Source organism: Pieris rapae, chromosome 18, assembly GCF_905147795.1.
Source record: "Pieris rapae chromosome 18, ilPieRapa1.1, whole genome shotgun sequence".
In the NCBI taxonomy this organism is placed as follows: domain Eukaryota; kingdom Metazoa; phylum Arthropoda; class Insecta; order Lepidoptera; family Pieridae; genus Pieris; species Pieris rapae.
Window position 1 is genome coordinate 2,123,084 of NC_059526.1, and position 21,052 is coordinate 2,144,135.

The window sequence follows — 21,052 nt, forward strand, 5'->3', positions numbered from 1 at the left end:
TGATGAAAATTATTATTCAAATGTTATGACAATATCTAACGATCCAGCACATGGTCACACACTACATAACACAATGATAACAAAACTTTTTTTAAATTTCGGGACAGACTAAAATTAAAATTCGAATATTATTTAAAATTTGACACTGCGATGGTAGCGCCGTCTGTCGACTGTCCAATGTAAAACATTCCAAAATCAACAACAACTAATAAATTGAAAATTAATTAAAAAAACATTGTCCAGCGGACAAAATTGTGAATCTAAACCATTCCCAGATCCCCTTGAACACACACAAAAAATTTCGTCTAAATCGGTCCAGTCGTTTAGGAGGAGTTCAGTCACATACACACGCACACAAGAAATATATACAGGGTGTCCCACGGCTATGCCACACGGAGGGAAAGTACCTTAAATATTAATGATAGGATATTTTACTGAAAGAAGACATCATTTAATTTTTAATAATAAGTAGAACTGCATTCACAGTTTTTTTTAAATTGCTTACCTCAACCGGGAATCGAACCCGCCAAATGTGACAGTAACATTTATTATTATCATGTACTTATACCACGGAAATCTCGTATCTCAAGTCTGTAGAACTTTGAAATGATAATGTTAATTGTAGGAAGCATGGCCAAGTCAGAGAAAATTTCTCTGAACAAAATTTTAAATAAAATGTAAAATTTTATGTTTTTAGTTTCATTTAATATGCTAGGTTATTAAGGAAAAAATAATTGAAATGATAGTTTGAAAGGGCTACTCATAAGCCCTTTCAAACGCTATTATAAAATACATGTAATTTTACTGTCACATTTGGCGGGTTCGATTCCTGGTTGAGGTAGGGGATTTTTAAAAAATCTGTGAATGTAGTTCTACTTATTATTAAAAATTAAACGATGTCTTCTTTAAGTAAAATATCCTATCATTAATATTTAAGGTACTTTCCCTCCGTGTGGCATCGCCGTGGGACGCCCTGTATATTAAGATTATGCAATTGAATTGAAAATTGTGAAAACAAGTTATCGATGTTTCGATCAAATTTTTTCCAAGTCTATCCTTAAAGTAGTCCTTTGTAATTTTACCAACTAATATCAGACTTATCCTATCAAAGTGTTGCTCATCATCAGAAGCCGTACTCGGGAATTCCGGGTTCATGAAATTTTTATGTATATTGTAGGTGACCAAATTAGCTGTTTACGTTATGTCGTTTGATACGTGAATAAATTGTTCTGAAAAGAACAGTTTATACGTTTACGTTATGTCGTTTGATACGCGAATAAATTGTTCTGAAGAGAACAGTTGTACGTTTGCGTAAGATACAGGTGTGTTCTGAAAAGAACAGTTTTATCAGTGTTGTCGCATAGGCTGTAGGCATATCGATAGTGATCTCAAGAGAGCACATCCGAACGCTTCAGCCGCTGCGCGCAGAAAAGGGTCAAATTTTTGCCGCGCCTCGCTTTTGTTGAAACACGAGTCAGGTAGCGAAAGATCCCTTTCGACCACACCCTGCGCGTATTGGCTGAACGTTTTAAGTCAACATGTCATTACTACTTTTAAGGATAGTCTAAGTTTTTTATACAAATGTATCTATTTTTGTAAAATATTATTCATTCCATATTCAAGATTCAATATACACGCTTATATACTCAGTTCCATCTTCAACCTCTTCTCGGCAAGTTATTAGGGAGTTTTTATTTATTTACAACCAAACATCTCCTAAAAAGAGAACTCTTCTCCTAAAATATCATAACTGCCTCCAAGCAACTTTACTTATAGATTCGATTAAGTACTTGGTAATAAGAAAAAACCAGACTTTTTAAGGTCTGGGCCGCAGATGTCTGTAACTGTTTCATGATCCTTTGTTTATATAATATGCGAGCAGCTAATCAGCCTTCTGTGCTTGACATACGCCATCGAATTTTCAAGTCTAAGGCAAGCCGGTTTCCTCACGATGTTTTCCTTTACCGTTCGAGCTAAAGTTAAATGCTAACATACCACACTAGTGCACAGACGGGGATCGAACCTACGACCTCAGATATGAGACTCGCAGTCTAAAAGCCATTAGGTACACTAAACACATAAAGCACTCGAAACATCATGTAAATAATGTAATATTAGAAGTTTAAGTTAACAAAAAAATGTATGTACGTTTATAATAAATATTTTTGGAAACACTAATAATTTAAACTTATTTGTCCTTAATAACTATGCAAATACGAAAGAATACAGTTCCTACCTAAAACAATGCATTTGGAACTCAGTATGCGTATTAGAAGACGGAACGTGAGATGTCATGTACCGATGCATAACCGTGTGACATACATACATTTATAAACAAATGAATCATGACTTTCTTTTAAGTCAATACTTGACCTTGAAAATCAATTAGAACCTCCTTTAAGGAATAATGTTTGGTTTTGTTATTTATGACTGATTTCTTTTATGCTATTATATATATAAGGAAATATAGGCATATGGTGTTATAATAATTGTAATATTTTCTGTAGAATTGGAAATTAAACGAGAGTAAAGTTTTCTATGCCCGTTACTACCGTTGAAAACGGAATTATTTAATACAGCGCCACAGTGGGGAGTAGCAGAACTAAACCGCTATTTCGTAAGTAAACTTAGTTTTTTTAATAGTGACATTTTACCGAGTTTACCATATAAAACATGATAATTTTACATATTATATCTAGTAATCTGATCATTTACATGCTTTAAGAAAAAAAGACGCAAAAATGTCTGCCCCACACCACATAGGCAGTGGTACAGTTGAAATCTGTCAGATTAATTTATAACATGTGGTTGTGGTTCACTGACCACACGATCAGTTCTATCTTCAGAAAATTTCAATCGTTTAGTATTTTATTATTTAAAGTAAATCGTATAATTACCTTTTATTATAATTAATATATAATTGAAATAAACAATAGTTAGCAATTCTGCAGTTCCACAATAAAGAAATATATATGCCGTTACAACGTATTTGAATGTTGATAAGGCGTCAAATCGTGTTTTGATAAGTGATTTTTTAAATTTCCCCTAATTTAGGTTACCAATTCATCGATGTATATTCTAAACATATTAATGACAATCATAAACAGGATATTGGAAAACGAAATAAAACAGGCATTAAAATAAACAAATTTTAATTTATTGATAATAATAACTAAAAAAAAATATTTTACACAATACATTATAATTAGTATTACACCACTAAGAATAATTATTTTTAAACATATCAAAGATGTGGACTAGCAAATAAAAGTTAACTTAAACAAATTCTTTATTTCATATTAGAAGGAGACTGTTTTACGATTCAATCATATAGCCAAGATCCTTATCATTACGGAACCCAGTTGTTATATTCAACTAACGAACAACCACATTTAAGTCTACGGTAGAAACGTGTATGAAGTTCATGACTCTTAGAAAAGCTACTTTTGTAATCTGACGGATGGCCCATAGTAGAATATAGCAACAAGGTATAGACAAGAATACAATTTCGAAAACTTTATCATCTAACAAATATTAAATAATTTTCAGTTAGCATTAATACCGCTATTACTGTGCAAAGAACGCTCAATGAAAACCCTTTAATATTCAACAATTACTTAATTCTGTTAACAATTAATCAATTACCATCCCTTCCTATATATGTAAGGATTACAATAAGTTATAGGTATATATGGCAGTCCATGTAAAAGTGAGAAAAATTGGTCTGAATACAAAATATAAACCAAATAGGAGCCATCATCAAACTATTCATTAAATATCATACCATATTAATTATAATATATTATACATAATGCAAAACCGTATGTTATAGTACACCGATCTGAAAAGAAGCCGTTACAGTAGAAAACAACTTTTATTTTTAAAAAAGTCTTATATCCTAGGCGTACATCTAGCAGACCGTAGCTATTCCATTTGCCAAATTGTTTATCTGTCCAATGTGACCGGTGCCTCAACCGCGGGGGATCCCGCCAAATTTTGACAGCTGTCAACTTTGAACAGATAACGCAACACTCACAATGCGAAACACTCTTATATAAAGATGCGTGTGAAGTTTGCTCAATGACAAGGGTCGAACCCAAACTAAACTTGTGCGATCAAAGTATCTCGGAGGTACTGATATGCCTGTTGCCCGTATATTACAAAATTGCGACTGTAAACATTTAAAAATCACTAATGTCGTGTTGAGTTCACATTTATGCGTCGATTTGTGCGAACGATGTATTGAGCATGAATTTAAAACTATATAAGTATCAGTTTTTGTGCCGTCCATATAAAAGCAAGATTCCAAAGTCATTGAGGATTGTTCATTATCGCGTCTGCCTTATATATAAACACCTACATATTATATTGTAACCTATCTAAGACGAAGGCTTAAGTTAAAAAAAAATAGCGCGACAACCATCCATCGGCGAAACAAAGAAGCCGTCATAATAAAACCTTTGTGCTTAATTAAAAAATACAATACTGCCACAAAAAGGTTACATTACTCACCGAAACTGTAGACCACGAAAATATGAGTTTTTTAATAAATAGCAACACAGAATGTTGAAGTTACAAATGCCTTAATATTTTAAACCCTTATTTCCTAAAAGTAGCTTAATCTAGGAAAATGAACTTGGGATGTGCGATGGTGTTGCCAGCCCCGAGGGATGAAATTTGACGATTGTACTGATGTCTTGTTTTCGTAAGTACTTCGGTGAAATGTGCTAACGTATGCATCAATACAGATAATATGTCGGCTTTCGGTGAATTCAAATCGTAATGAAAGGGGAAACTTCACGTTATTCTGTGATACAAAGCCAATTCAGTTTCGTGTACAAGTTTTTTTTATAATAAATTAAAAATTGTTTATAGAAATATGTACCATCGTCAATAAGAGATCTTTATAACAATCTCAACGTTTTCGTGATCGTGCAAATTGTTCGCTCCAGACTAATATATTCTGTTACAGAAATGAAATAAAACATCTGACATTGACAGTTTGGCGTTGTGAACTTATGAACAAATCAAAATCTAGTCGTACACATATCTTAGCAGTACAACACGACAAATCATAAATTAGCACAATTTTATATTTAAATCAGATAGCGATGATAAAAAAGGAAATTCTCATTCAATAAATTACATTGTTACATTAATATAATTAATATTTGGTTCTTTAGGATTTCACTTTCGATTACAATTAACTTTTAAACTGTAGTGCGATGAAATTATATCTGAAATAGAAAATAATTTAATTAATACTTTTAATGTTAATAATTTAATGTCTGACTTAACTGGCGAGAGTAATTTGAAGTCATGGAAACGATTCTAGGCGAAACAATTTTCATTTAAGATACATCAATAAAAGAAACTTGGAAACGAGTCACATAGGGTAGTTCAAAATTATGTTTATATAAAAAAAATTGACCACAATGAATTATAAATGTGTGTAAAAAAATAAATCAGTGGCGCTACAACCTCTTTGCCTCTGGCCTCGGATTTCTGAATCTGTTTCATGATCATTTTTAAATCTAATAGGCAAGTAGGTGATCAGCCTCCGGTGCCTGACACACGTCGTCGTTTTTTAGGGTCTAAGACATGTCGGTTTCCTCACGATGTTTTCCTTCACCGTCCAAGCAAATGTTAAACGCGCACATAGAAAAAAGTCCATTAGTGCACAGCCGGGGATCGAACCTACGACCTCAGGTATAAGAGCCGCACGCTGAAGCCACTAGGCCAACATTGCTCATGTTATAATGTCAATCTCATAAATGTGTATACTTATGGTTTAACGTAAAAACTCACCGATTTGAAGGAAAATAAAGCGGCAGCGTTCGCCGTCTTCAGACTGGCTCCAAAAGGCTACGCTAACAATTATATTATTACATAAATATATAAACAGTGCAGACATACTCATCACTACCCACCAGTAGTTAAATGCTTTCATTTTGTTAAGATATCATCTATGTATACAAAATAAATAAAGCAAAGTGCGTAATTCCCTGTCTTTAATCTTCACAGGGTTACACACACCCCAAAGCTCGGTTTTCACTAGCAAAAATATCGAATTTGTTCGACATATTTGCAAGTGAAAACCATCGCCATTTAGAATTGGCCGCCATCTTAGATGTCAATTGTCAGTGGAATAGTGACATTATTTTAAGTAAGGGGTGCGTGGAGGCATAGGCCAAACGAGCATTGGAAAACAATTAGATTAGCCCAGTTTTCGGAAATCAAATTTTATATTAACTTCTGGTTTTAAAGCGTAAATTTGGATTTATTTTGTTTTAAAGCGTGATTTTTGTTTTCCATGAGATCGCTTGTTTGGTCTAACCTTAGGGGATGTTTGGGGTGCAAAGGGGATTACGGGTGGATCTAGTTCCAGATGCGAAGGAACGAATCCCACGATCCGGTGGCTACGGCCATGCCGTTCTCGGTGACGCCCAGACAGGAAACACGGTTGTCGTGGCCGGCAAGGATACCTGGAAAAAACAAATGTTCTATAAACTCAGTAAAAGAGATTGTCGATAGACATGCTTTTTTTAATTAAAAAAAAAGTAAATTTATCAGAAAATTGCATTACATTCAAAAATATTTTGAACATATATATTATGTTTTTAGATTTAATTTCATGAGTTTTTTATAGGATAATATATTTATAATGATAGCGTTCTCAAAATAATAAGCAAAATTTTCAAGCAATACCTAATTCTGTATCTTAGACTAAACAGAAGGCAAAGATAACAAAACTGACTGTACCGACATCATATGAGTTTGTAACAGACTAAAAATGTGTTTTTTGAAAATGGAATAAAACCTCCATCAATAGAATATTTCATACCGGCACGCTCGCTCTTCATAGAATCCCACACGTTGCAGTTGAAATCATCATATCCGGCCAACAGCAGGCGACCAGACTTGGAGAATGCAACGGACGTGATTCCGCAGATGATGTTGTCGTGAGAGTACATCGCCAACTCCTGGTCAGCGCGGATGTCGAACATACGGCACGTGGCGTCGTCAGAGCCGGTCGCGAATGCGAAGCCAGATGGGAAGAACTGGAAATTCATGAGTTCGTTTCATTAAATGCTGTTGTGAGAGATGAATGAGTGACGAGGCGAACAATTTTCGAGTTATATGCCTTTCAGCCACGACCATGTACAAAGAGACGCATATATGTCATCAGGGTACCACATTTAATTTTGTTATACTAGAAAACTTTTCTGGTAAAATTTAGGAAAATCTATAAATCTTCGAGATTTGGAATTTAACATAGCAATATTGCTCTATCTATATATATATATATTTAAGTATTTCAAGTTTCAAAACATTGACAAAATCTATTACGACTACTACTTATTTCACATATAATGAAAAATTGGCTATAATGATTTCATTTTAAAACAGTATTTAAATTAGTGTTTCATATAACGGAAACATTAGCATAATACACATACATATTTTACACTTATTGTAATATTGTGTACAGCGTTGAATGTTCAGTTTATTTTGAATCTGCTTAATATATATAACAGCTAATCCTAAAAAAATAGTATACATGTATTATCATGTAACCCATTTCTGGATATAATCATGTAATTTTCTGATCACAACATATTATGTTACTGATGGAAATTAATTTGTTACAATAATATAAATTTCAATAGATTTTAAGATATTAGAATAAAAGGAATGATTTAATTTCTAATCTGATCGACCTTATGTATCTTATGTTTGCATATTAATTGAGGACTCTATATCGGTATCATAGAGGTATCTTCTGTATTGGATTTCTAATTATAAGTTTTGAACACTGTTAAAAACATGAAGTTATATAAAATTTTGGCCATAAATTACAGATTTTAAAGGGTCATAAACAGTCAAAACTGAAAACCACAATGTTTTAAAAATATATAACAGGTGGCAAGGCTTACCGTCGCCCATGAATACTAAACATTGCCAGAAGGCTCGAAAGTGTGTTGCGGGCTTTTTAATTGGTACGCTCTTTTCTTAAAGGATCCAAAGTCGACCACATAATACTCACAGTGACAGCGTTAATGTCGCTCTCGTGTCCCGGGAAGGTCTGCTTGCACTGACAGTCCCGGATGTCCCACAGCTTAGCGGACGCATCGCAAGCGCCCGAGACAAAAGTACGTTGATCAGGTGCGAGTGAAAGAGACATCACATCGCCCGTGTGGCCCGTAAATTGACCGCACTGCTGGCCGGTCTCGATGTCCCAGAGGGCGCTGTAAGTTATAATCATGTTAGACTATCTATTGTAAAATTAGTTTACGTAACGTAACGGCAAAAGAAGTAGAGAGGACGTCAATACAGACGATGGGAAGACGAACTAAAACTGACAGCAGGTCCAAACTGGAGGAGAGTCGCCTTGGACAGGACACGGTGGAAAGAATTGGAGGAGGCCTTTGCCGAAAGGCACACTGTAATTAGGGACATTCTATAATTTTAATGTATTTATAGTAACTTTAACAGTAATAAAGGCTATTTTATTTTATTTCATTTTTATTATAGACTATCTATTATGTTAAATATATTTACTAATCTGGCGTTTAGTATTTTTTTTACGCTAACAAAAAATTACAAAACAATCGATGTGAGAAATAAGGTCTATAATATAGTAATAAAAAGAAATATGCATTGTGCTTATCACAAAGTGACGATGAAAACAAACATGACAATATATTAATTCGTACATAAATTCCTTTGCAATACAAAATATAAACAAAATGCATTAAATTATATTGAATAAATTAAACAAATGTTTTTCATTTGTATCAAATGGCCTTGTATTTGTAAGAGAATTAAATGTACAGTGTTAATTAGCTTATTTATTAATAAGTGGTATCATGACAGTATTAGGCATTTAGTAACTAGGTGCCAAATTATTATTTCCTTCAGACAATCCTTCATCCGTCCTTCAGCCAATATGCAGAAAATCTAGTTTTTAATTTCGCCAAAACGTACTATTTCAGGTCAGTTAGTTTAACCAAAATGATCAAGAAAACGAACATATGGATCGGACCTTCTTTACCAAACAATTTTGGACTACTTTTGAATCTAGATTACTCACCAGGTCATATCTCCAGAGCTGGTGAGGATCTGGTTGTCATCGAGGAAGCGGCAGCAGGACAGGTACCCCGAGTGGCCTGGTAGCTCACGGGACACGCGCACGTTGCCTTCGCGAGTTTTAAGGCTGGAACATTAATAACGTTATATTAATCTAGTTTATCTTTAAGCTCGATTAAATTAAATTTATAAAATTATATAACAATTAATTAACAAATATTTCTGATTTATAATACATTTAGGGCCTGTTTCACAATGTATGGATAAAGTGCCAAATAGCTATGCAACACATAAATTATTCGAAAGATAAAAGTTCCAAATAAGATACTTCACATTTCATGACGTATAGCGCTATCTGACAGTCGTGAAACGCAAAAATACTGTTTATCCTACAAATAAGTAACAAATAGCTTATTTGGAACTTATCCGGACATTGTGAAACAGGCCCTTAAACTAAAAGATAAACTTACCTATAAATCGAGCAGATGTTATCGAGTCCACCACAAGCGACATAAGAGCCGGAGGGTGCGTACGCGCACGTCATTACCCAGGACGAGCGCAGAGGTATCGCGTGCACCTTGTTCGTCGTGTGGCTGTCCCACACTATCAGTTTGCCGTCCTGGCTGGCGGATACAAGGTTTCTGAAAATGTTAAATGTCGTTTAGTATACTGGCAATAAAATACATAATTTTAGTATCGTGTGTATGATTTTAACCCTTTCAATAGCAGAATTTTTTGACGTAATTAATAGGTAAAATAAAAGATTTTTTTAATTATGTATAAAGTAATAATGTACTTTAATTTTACATTAGTGTAAATAAATACACGTTTAATTTTCGAAAAGCGATATTTCAGGCAACTTGAATGTACCAAAAAATAATTGACGTGAGGAAGTCATAATACAAAATACAAAAATCTAGAGTCCATGACAACAATGGCTAGTGTTTTTATTTAGTATTTTTTCCCAACTAAGTAAAATCTAAACAAGTCCCGAGCCGAGAAAATAAATAACATTAAGGACCTATCCCATCACGTCACATATCACATCACAATAGCTGTGTCAGTGTCTCGGGGCGGACTGCGGTGCGCAATGGAGAACTAGAGCACTGAGGCACGCCGACCCGTAATAACAATTAGTTATGAAAAACATTAAATTAATGTAATTTTGTCTTTTTGAAATGGATTACTTGGCATGCCATAAAATATATCGTGTAAATTTCAAAATCAGCTTCTATATATTTGGATTTTTCTATCTAATGAAGTTATTTAAATCGTGTATCGATCTTTCAAAATGGTACATTACTCAACTCCACCATATATTTTATCCATTCTATTATATCCAGCCCTACTTTAAGAATTGATGAAAAAATGGAAAGAAACAATGTACTTTTTTGGAGTTTGGTGATCGGATAGGTCCTTAAGATTTAGTAATAATATACATTTCTATACCGTGGTTATTGCTGTAGATAAACTGACAAAGTTAATTGAATGGTTGTTATGTTTTTCCTCAAGTACTTTATATTTATAACATAGTCCAGTCCACTAATTAAAATCTAATATACTAGCGTTAATTGCAATAGAACCACAACAGCTGATACGGTTTCAACGAAAACAAACATACGCAATCAAATAATACGTCATGTACTTCACAGAAACTGTGCCGTAACTCACGAATTATTTTAAGATTTTAGCGCAGTACATTTTATGTTACACTGTTAAATGTTTCGAAATATGCCATCGGTGAAAAATCACTAGTTATGTTAAGTAAACGAGTAGTCTTGTGACAGACACCATATCCAGGTTGTTTAATCCAGAGATTCGAAGAAAACCTATTTCGTGTTGGTTAGGCACTGGAGGCTTCATTAATGGCAATTTTTACTAGGAAAAAATCTTTTGAATGTTTCGTATGAAATCGTTTTAAACCATTTCGTAATTACAGGAATTCTCTAGAATAAATAAAATACGTAAAATCTCATATTTACTTCCATAAGTTATTATTAAACTTAAAATATTTAAAACCCATTCACTATTATAATATCCAACAAAATATATTTACGAAACACCACCTATATTGAATACGCAAAGAACCTAATGGATTAACACAAAACATTTTAGTGTGATTAAGCTAAAACTTGCGTACGCCCGCGTCTTTGTCAGGTAAATACTATAACTTATCTACACATAATATTATTAAGAAATTTTGTTTGGGATAATTATTTTGTGTGTATGATAATAATACCTACTGTCAATATAATTTTTTTTTGCTAACAGTACTTCATAATGTAGGATTTCTTAATCACATATTCTAGCGATAGAATTTAACTTCTCTAAAAACCAATATCATTATTACTGAGAAATTATTAGAACTTAGAAGTATATTTCAGATCATAATTGCATGGAATAGTTACGTTTGAAATAGTTGTTCTTCGAAACGGTTTTAGTAGTTGCTATTTTTAAGCGAAAATCTTCCTTCCTCCGTTACGCGTTTGATTGTCTAAGAGATTTACTTTTTCGTATATTCTATCAATTACAATAATATTACAGTTAGACAGGCATTATTGATTTTTTGTTCCTTCACAATTACCCGAGAGATAAAGATATGAATGGCTATTTGACGCTAACTAAATATGAATAGCATAAAGATGTTTTTTGAAATCTAGCCAAACAACCAGGCTCCAGAATATAAACCACTCCTTATATGGAAATTGTATTCGTTTTTACAACAAACTCCCAAGCGAAATTAGAGAACTATCACTAAATAAATTCAAAGCCCTTGTTAAAAGGAAACTAATTAATAAAGCCTTTTATAAATGTGACGAATACTTAAATGATCCTAATCCTTGGGATTGATTTTCTCCAGTTCAAACAATTTGTATTAAATATTGGCGATTGAAAAGAGTGGCGGAAAGTTTCTTGCCAGTTCTTCTTACCCGCTCTTGACTTGCGAACTGGTTGTAAATGTAAGTTTACAATTAATTTAATTTGTTTTTCTTGACGTTCATAAGTGTACCTACATGTTTACCTATATGAATAAAGATATTTTGATTTAATTAGATTATACCTGGAGTCGCTGCCCCAATGCATGGCGTAGATCTTGGCGAGGTGTCCGCGCAACGTTCGACGCGTGCGCATCTGGATCCTCCCGATCGGCTCCAAGTTTGCCGTCGCCTGTGCGAGCGACGTGTCGCAGGCAGCCTTGCGTGCATCCTAGATTAATACAAATATTAGTATTGTATTTCCTTTTCAAAGGTTAGATAAGGTTTATTCAACCCTAACGATTAATATATCGATACAATATGTCCACTACAAGATTGGTGGTCAAACCTAAATTTAAAAAGATTAAGCCATTTTGTATAATTTAGAGTCGTTCTCAAAGCATATATTCTATACATTGTTATGAATCAAAATTGATTGAGTAACGTGTTTATGGACTGATTTATGAGATTTTTTATTTATCGATATGTATGAGGGATTTCCTTGAAATCGTTGTTAAAGAATTCAAAGAAAAACAAAATATATATTCCAATAAATTTACTTCCACGATAGTATGACTAAACTTCCATGTGTCAAATTTAGAATACACCCTAAAATGAGTTTAGCACTTTTGGGTGCCATATTTAGTGCTAAGTCTAGACTGTAAATCTCACTTTAAGATAATAATATACAGAACAGAGTAATAAACTCTGAATTGAATTGAAGTAAAAAATACACTTTTGTGCCTTACATAGTAATCCTTTCCTTTAGTTATATTCAGCTGTAGCGTTTGCAACATTTAATAAACTAAGATGCTAAGGCCATTTGTACGATAGAGTGACCATGAGGCAGAAATAAAAAGATTAACATCTGATTAATATTTCCCTTAATATAAAATTGCTTAAGTCTGCTACAGCTAAATTCACATTATTATTGTCACCACACTCTTCCATTGTACAATGTTATGGTTTGCCGACGCCATATTGACAGTTTTCGAGTTTGAGAGTGGCAGAAAGTGGAATTTAATTTAAATTAAGTAATGAAACGTCATTCAAAAACACATTTGCCCCGATGGCTGAACATCATTCAGGCCGCTAGTTTAATGGAGCTGTTAGTTAAGAGGCTTTCAGGCTAGGCTATTAATTACGGCATATACATAGCATAAACAAAAAATATCGTTACTATTAGTCCTTAAGTATGCGTACAGTTCATAATCTACAATATAATAGGCTGAATTAGCCTTTTTTCTCTCACCCGTATGGCATTTTTGAGGGTTTCTGCCTCCTGACGTAGGCTGTCTAATTCATTCATCGTGCCGCGCAGCTTTGAAACCTGTCTTGACTACCGGTCACTATTGCTGCCTCCAATGCACTGCACCAGCCTGTAATCAATAAGGTTATATGTTATTCATCTTATTAGTGTATGCCGATACAGAGAAGACAGATTAAAGGACAATCCAGTGACGCTGAAATTCTCTATGGATTTAGGATTTCTGGGCCTGTTCATTATGTTTATGTAGCTAGAAATTGAGCAGCCTTCAGTAATGCAACGTTTCCTTTCACTGATCTAGTCTTCTACATAGAAAAAAACATTAGGTGCACATTCGCCATTGGAATATCTGACATCTGGGTAGAGTATCTTAATGAGAGAGGTGCGGGTTGGTATAAAGTACTCACAAAAACCGTCTCGAATTGTAAATCTACTTTCATATTTTTTTAGTTTGGTTAAAACATATGGTATACACTGCAAAGCCGATACTCAAACAATAATAAGGTTATTTCACGTAAATTATAATAGCGTTTATATCCGAGTATGTAAAAAACTTAATTCAACAACCTTACCTTCCTAAAAGGTAATATTAACACGCACTGAGAGGTTATAAAGGCAATATATTTGACATTTTAATCCAGTCTTCAAGATTCCGTTATTGAATATGGAGTGCCTCGCGCACATTGTCCGCGCAGGACAATAACCAATGGGAAACGTTGACTGCGCCTATATCCTTACACGAACCATTCTTGTGCAAGGGCGAATGATACAAGAAACACTTATTATATCAACTCGTAGATTTAACTAGGATAAAATCGTAGTTCACAATTAGACAGCTTAATCATAAAAGTGTTTTATTACGTCATGCTTTATTGCTCTAGAGGCTCTGCCACTCTTCGTCATCGGACATCCAGACGCACAGGGAGCTTCCTTTTATCTTAGCGTCTGTTTTGTTTTTTTAATTACTTATTAATACGTTAAAAAAAATTAGCTACCCAAATGCAGATATAGAACTCTAAAACAGGCACTGTATTATTCAAGAAAACGATAGGTTTCGAACATTTTTAGATACACAACTCTTTATAAATATTAAAATACCTAGAGATACGCGGGTACGCCATTGAATTTCCTTCTCGCTTTTGCAATGCAAACAGCATTTCGAAAGTAGTCAATAGTTATAATTCGTACTCTTCGTCCGCATCCTTATATAGCACAATGGGGCATTCATGCATAAACACACGCACATACACCTGTCGGGTGTCGAAGTGGTAAGTACAAAACTCTACCTATCCAGCGACATACTGTTACACAAACGACACTTAAATATAAGAGGTACTTTTAAATAACCAATTTACGGCGTGTTGAAAAGTGTCAGCTATTTCGCTAGAGAAGTCTTTGTTAAAGAACAACAAATGAGCAGAAGCATATACGCGTGGAGGACAAGAAAATGTCAACAGAACTTATAAAACGATAAAGAACCGTGAATATAAAAGCCGCCATTTAGTTAAGTTACACGGTATAGTCTACTGGCTCATGTTAATGTTTGTTTTGTTATAAATAATAAATGTAAATACATAACAAAATATGTATCAAATTTCGTTATGCATTAACATTTAAAATATTTTAAACATTTAAATCAACCTGTGTATAAAAACGTGGCACCCACGTCATTCTTGCAGAACCAAATAAGATAATGCTATTAGTACCCAGGCTCTGGCTTTTGAGGGGAAAGGGAAGAAAGTACACAGAAAACTAATACACGTAGCACGAAAACAAAATTAATAATTAGAAACCACAAATTTCAACATATTTATATCTAAACTTCCTTTTACATTTCTTTAAAACAAATAAAAATAAAAGCTAAAGGTGATAAAGAAACAAATGAGATAAAGAAATTATAAGTACAATTAATTACAGTCATATTGTTAATTTACGCCTGAATGAAAAGAAATAAAACGTTTAATTCCGTAGAAAGAATATCTGGCGAATTCAGAAATTCGTTGCATCAGCATTAAATGTAAAAAAAACATTTTTTTAATATTTCGATATTTCACTTTTATTACAAATCAGTATTTTCTTTTAAATCTCAATTGAAATGAACTTTAATTTGTTAAAGACTACAGCCCAAATAAATCCAGGAATCTCAATATGTATATGTATTAGTAAGAAGAAATTTATAGCTTTATACACAATTTGGAGTCTTCAATTCCTAAAGTTATGGTTGAAATTCTTCTTACGTGAAACGGCATTTACTGCCTTTCAAAATGTGTTTACGTCATTCAAACAAGGTTTACTTTTTGTCTATCAACGCAATAGTTTTCGTCGATTCTATCAATCTTGAAACCGCTATGTTGTGATAGTAATACATATATCCATAAACAGATAAGTAACAATCCGCAGCCTTATTTACAGCTATTTAGATTAGCTTATCAATAACATTGTAAATGTAAATTTAATTTAAATGTACTAATATCATCAACACTTAATGTATGATAAACCAATACAAATCTGCTGTTTAATTTATATATAAACAATTATTAGCTTAGAATATAAAAGGTTTTAATTTAAGAAATATGTTAATCAATGGGTTTCTTATTCAAAATAACTCTTGATTTGTCAAGATCGTGGGTAAAGAGTTCGTCTTTGGACATTTATAAAATATAGGTTATAGGACATACAGGAGTCAATTGTGAAGTCTCAAGCGCCCTTCAATTTTTATAAGTATTGCTTAATTTGTTAGTGTTTGAAATTTTGTTATAGAGCTGCTACAACGTCAAATTATTATAAAAAATATAATTACAGACAGAAATCAACTAGAATCTCGCTTTGCTGTGTCAAAGGGATGAGGATGTAATTAAAAAGCAATGTTGGCACTACGGGAAACAAGAGATCCTTAAAATATTTATAGTGTCGTTGAAATAATGCAACAAAAGAACCTATGTACATACTTTTAAGATAATATATGACATATATATTATATGCAGTCCCTTAGCTCTAATAAAGGCTGACATATTATTGTGTGTGTTTCTGTTAAGAATAAACTAAGTATTTTTTTAAATTTAGTGAAGACAAAACTATTTCATACACCGAGTAACATTATATAAAATGCAAGGTACAACGAGAATGCGAGACAACTGATACATAATTACTGAGGAAGTCTAGACACCTCGCCTCTCTGACTTTTATTTACTATGTAAAAGAAAACGACTTGGCTTATAACGAGAAGACATTTCTTTGAGACGCGCTGAAGTGTGCTTGAAACATGTAAGGCTAACTAGCAAACTGTAAATGTGGTGTTATTATAATCGTAGTAATTACTGTTAATCTGTATCCAAATTTCAAGAATGATTTACTCCCGGGTTCTATATCTAGAGTAGTACATGTAGTAATTTAGAAAGTACGTTTGATGGTAGCATTTTCTATAGAAATAGATTGGCTTTTGTCTATCCGGACCAAACAATATAAGTGCGTGTTTGTTAGTACAGTCAAATCTGTTATAACGATATTGAAGGGACAACTCATATTTGTTTGAAAACCGATAGCCGTAACAGCCGATGACGTTGTTATTAAGCACTTATCAAAACAGAATTCAGCCGGGACCTTTGATTTTGGTCAATATAATCGGTATGTTCTAATAAACGATGTCGTCGTAAACGGTTTTGACTGTATGTTAAAAAAATTGAGCTAATGAATTTCGATATAGATGTAGCCTTAAACGTCTTTATGGTTTGTAAGAAGAATACGGCCTGTTTCTCTACAAAACTATCGTTTCAAGTTGTAAAAATGCTTACAATTAAAAATGTTGATACAAACACAGAAATGTGTGCGATATTGCTTTTATACTCGTATGGAGTCCCAAATCCCTCATGCACAAAGCACGATGCTACACCAGCACAATCTCTACGTATTAGAAAATAGTTTAACTTTAACTGCGAAGCACAAAGCGTAAAAAGCCTACGTCTGTTGCGGTAACAACTTTAACAAGCGTATCGAAATATGTCGGACGTACAATATTCTAGTCGATTTTCAACGCATATCACACCTCGCTTACGTTACACATAAACAAGGTCGATGTATCGCTTTGAGTGTTACGTCGAAGTGTATTGAAACATAATTTTTACTAAAGCGCTGTGATTTATAGTCTGTGCTCGATTTCCTCGAACATTGCTTCTCATGGCACAGTTCATAAAATCCAATAAGTTGGTACTATGGAGATGTCATATTACCAAAGTTTACATAATTCAATGTTTAATGTGGTCTTCAGTAGTTTTGGTCATCAAGTTCTTATGAAATTAAGGTGGTAGCTATCTATATAATAAATTATTTTTGTAGGTAGTTTGTTTAATCATTGGCATTAGTGACATAATATAAAGATTTAGAAGACCAAAACATCGGAAGGCTACCAATTGAAATCACTGAGCTACAGACTTATAAATTCAATATTTGTATAATCAACAATTTTCCTCCGACATCCAACACAAACATTAGAGAAGCAGGAAAATGGAGGGGAAAAGGTTATGACAGAGCCAAGCAATTATATTAATTATATCTGAGGGTTTAATGATATTAAACTAACATTTGTTGTTCAAATAGATAAAATAGCTCAAGAGTAAATAATATATTTTACATATATTTTAATGTTTCCACCACTGAGTGTTAGGGCAGTTTTTGCCGCACACCACAACTATGAAAAGCCAACTGCCCACTGCCATATTTCCCAACCAGTTTGACTTAGATTCCTTTAAGAAAAGAGTATCAATTCTTGTGTCTATTATTGCAAGCCTTGCAATCTGATAGATAGAAGTCCATGGGCTGCAATATCACATGCCATCAAATGAGACTTTAGTTTGCATCATTAAATATGTTTGCATATAAAAAATATGTCAACACATCAACACACAATTTTTTAATTAACACATCAATTTTTTTTAGACTATAATTGCAATAATCAAGTTAAGGATATATTCATAGGAACTGTCCAAACACAAAGATCACATTACTATATTCTGAAATTGGATTCTAAAAAAGCTGATAAAATCTAAATAATTAAACAACTTATACATTCAAATTGACTCTTCAGACCTCTGACTGGTGATTCTTTGTAATTCCCTATCTCATAGCAACAACACCAAATCAGTTAAGACAATACAATTACTAAAGTTTTGGTAATGAACGCATAAAACTAAATGACTAATGAAAGTATGAGATATAAGCAGAGAGCAGATCTAAATTTCTATAATTTAACTAAGCTTACTTTGTATATTTCATGTATATATGTAAGCAGTTTGCTTATAAGCCCAGGAGTATTAAGGAGTATTCAACTATTAATCATACCTTAACCACGTGTATTAAATTTGCATTTACATTATAGTTGGTTCAATTTGTTAAGTAACACCATAAAAAACAATAAAATATTTAATTAAGGAATTAATCAAAATAGTTTAACTAAGTAGAACCTTATATTGTAGACATTAATATCCAAAATAACTAAATTTTGTTTCATAATTCAAAAATTAGACCTTTAGAATAAGCTTTTATGGCAAATTCCAATATCAACAGGTGATTTGTAAACAACAGGTTTCTATAATTTTCTTTCTTTCTTTTTTTATTTGAACTTAAATATAACCTACTGTGTGAATATAGCCTACTGAGCAAATTAAAACTGCTCACTTATTTAAGTTAAACAGGAAGCCACACCCATATGCTGTCATTATCCTTTAAACTAAACCAAATTATTATAGTTTTTCTACAGATATTCCCAAACCATTTAAATAAGCACTAGATAGGCTTATTGTTTCATATTACATAGAAGTATGTACATATATATTTATGTTTTTTCTAAATAAAATTGTTTAAATTTATGATTTAAAACTGGTTTGCTTTATCCCTTGAAGCAAGACATTATTTATCTTGCGATTAGAGTTTTATGAGAGAGAGAGATTATGAGACAATTAATACTTTTGGTCAAATAATTTTGTAAATACTTACAAACATGTAATAATGTTATACATTAAAATTTTACTTGCTTGGTGATTAATACTTAAACATACAATTTAACACACTTTTTGTTTGGTGTTAAACAAATCTCAAATCAGTGTAACATTTACAGCCATACCAAAAGCAAACATAAAAAATTATTTGTGAAACAAACAATAGAACTCTGAGAATTAAAAAAAAAGAAGTTTGAAATATAGGTTTAAAACAGATTATTATAGTCTTATTTTGGTGAAAAGATACACAGTTTCACTATAAGTAATAATGTATGTTAATCTTTTATTACTTCTCATAGTATTCTTTGATATTATTATTTTATTAAATAGTTAATCAAATATAAATTAGAAAATGACATCATAAATACATATCATCTATAAAAAATCGAAAGCAAGAAAAAAATTATTTTCGAAAACAGGCGAGACATTCAATTTGATTAATCCTTTTCGTGATAATATTCGTCATATGTACGCAGTGTACCTATGTGGCGTACATAAACTGCGTGAAGTTAAATATCGATAAGGCTAAGGTGCGAATCGATGGTGATTTAGCAACAGGGCCGTGCCTTCGCCGACATTATACATACATATTATATATCTACGATTGAGTACTAGGTTTACTCCCTTTCAAAGTCAGGATATCCTCCTGTAACTAGGGCCCAACAGAAGTAGGCGCTTTGGATTCACTACCGATTGATTAATTTACCCTAGATACTATGATGGAGACATGTAACGTACATACCACGCATACACCGGCGACCATTGTACAAATAGATTGTTCAAATTCGACACACCCTAGGCGATGCAGACTCATAAATGAAAATACATGGTAGTTAGGAACGAAATAAGCTAAATTATAAATAAAACAAGGACTTTACCCCACAGTCAGCAGTTCACTTTTCTTTAAATCCACCAGTGGTTTTCAGGCGTTTCCTAAAACCACTATTAAGACTGGATTCTATCCTTTTGGCACATTTTGTATATTACAACAACACTACACTAATCCAGGAGTTATTCACAAGTTTTTGTCACGGACTTTTCCAACATTTAATGTTTCATACACCCTCGAGCTCAATCCTTTTCACGGCCATTTGCAAATTGCGTCAAAGTTCCTTTTATCCTATTGGTTCGTTCTGCGCTAATGTCGACGGATACATTTGCGCCATCTGTAGATGAAATTACACACTAGAAGCAAACGAAAATCAATGTAAACTTTACGACTCAAACATAAGGCTGAATTTAAGTAATTCTTAACGCATTTAAGTCCTTTCAAATAATTGAATGTAGGGTGCGGTAAGGTGTTTGTGAGAACCCCGTTGCGTGACGTCAAACTGGGCGTGATAGCTAAATGGCGGGTTGTTTAAAATGGTTAAATAATAAACGCACTCACATATTTATAAACATATTTACGTATATCTTTTTATTAAATACACAGGACAGGCCTATGTATTTGAGAAATAAATTGAAAAGAAAATTGTTTTAGTCACAAAATATGAACTTGTTCAATTAAACTATATGGTATATCTTTAAACAGCATAAACCATTTAACCCCGAAAGTATTAATAATAGGAATTAAAATATTTTCAAACGTTTTAACAACAGTATCAAAATAAATTATTACTTTAAATGCATTTTCAATGAATAATGCTTTATATATATCGTTTTTGCATATCGAAATATTTGTACCTAATAACATTAACTTAAAATTATTATATTAATTTAATCTGTCA

General features: G+C 32.8%; 1 protein-coding gene across 1 annotated transcript; it reads right to left on the reverse strand.

Annotated features, from left to right (window-relative positions):
• Positions 1-3,595: 3,595 nt before the first annotated feature.
• On the reverse strand, positions 3,596-20,438 carry LOC111004296 (guanine nucleotide-binding protein G(I)/G(S)/G(T) subunit beta-1). The gene is made up of 9 exons (XM_022275281.2): positions 20,201-20,438; positions 13,318-13,444; positions 12,152-12,297; positions 9,561-9,731; positions 9,095-9,217; positions 8,048-8,249; positions 6,845-7,061; positions 5,809-6,485; positions 3,596-5,237 (listed from the first exon to the last, which is right to left on the reverse strand). The coding sequence occupies exons 2-8, from the start codon at positions 13,372-13,374 to the stop codon at positions 6,379-6,381; spliced, it is 1,023 nt and encodes a 340-aa protein (XP_022130973.1). The 5' UTR covers positions 13,375-13,444; positions 20,201-20,438; the 3' UTR covers positions 3,596-5,237; positions 5,809-6,378.
• Between the last annotated feature and the right edge of the window lie 614 nt (positions 20,439-21,052).

Excerpts from the sequence above, each read along its gene's own strand:
- LOC111004296 (XM_022275281.2), bottom strand. The coding sequence starts at position 13,374 with ATGAATGAATTAGACAGCCTACGTCAGGAGGCAGAAACCCTCAAAAAT. Across the intron at positions 12,298-13,317 it reads CCCTCAAAAATGCCATACGG|GATGCACGCAAGGCTGCCTG; the intron begins GTGAGAGAAAAA and ends GTATTAATCTAG. Across the intron at positions 8,250-9,094 it reads AGCTCTGGAGATATGACCTG|CGCCCTCTGGGACATCGAGA; the intron begins GTGAGTAATCTA and ends TATAACTTACAG.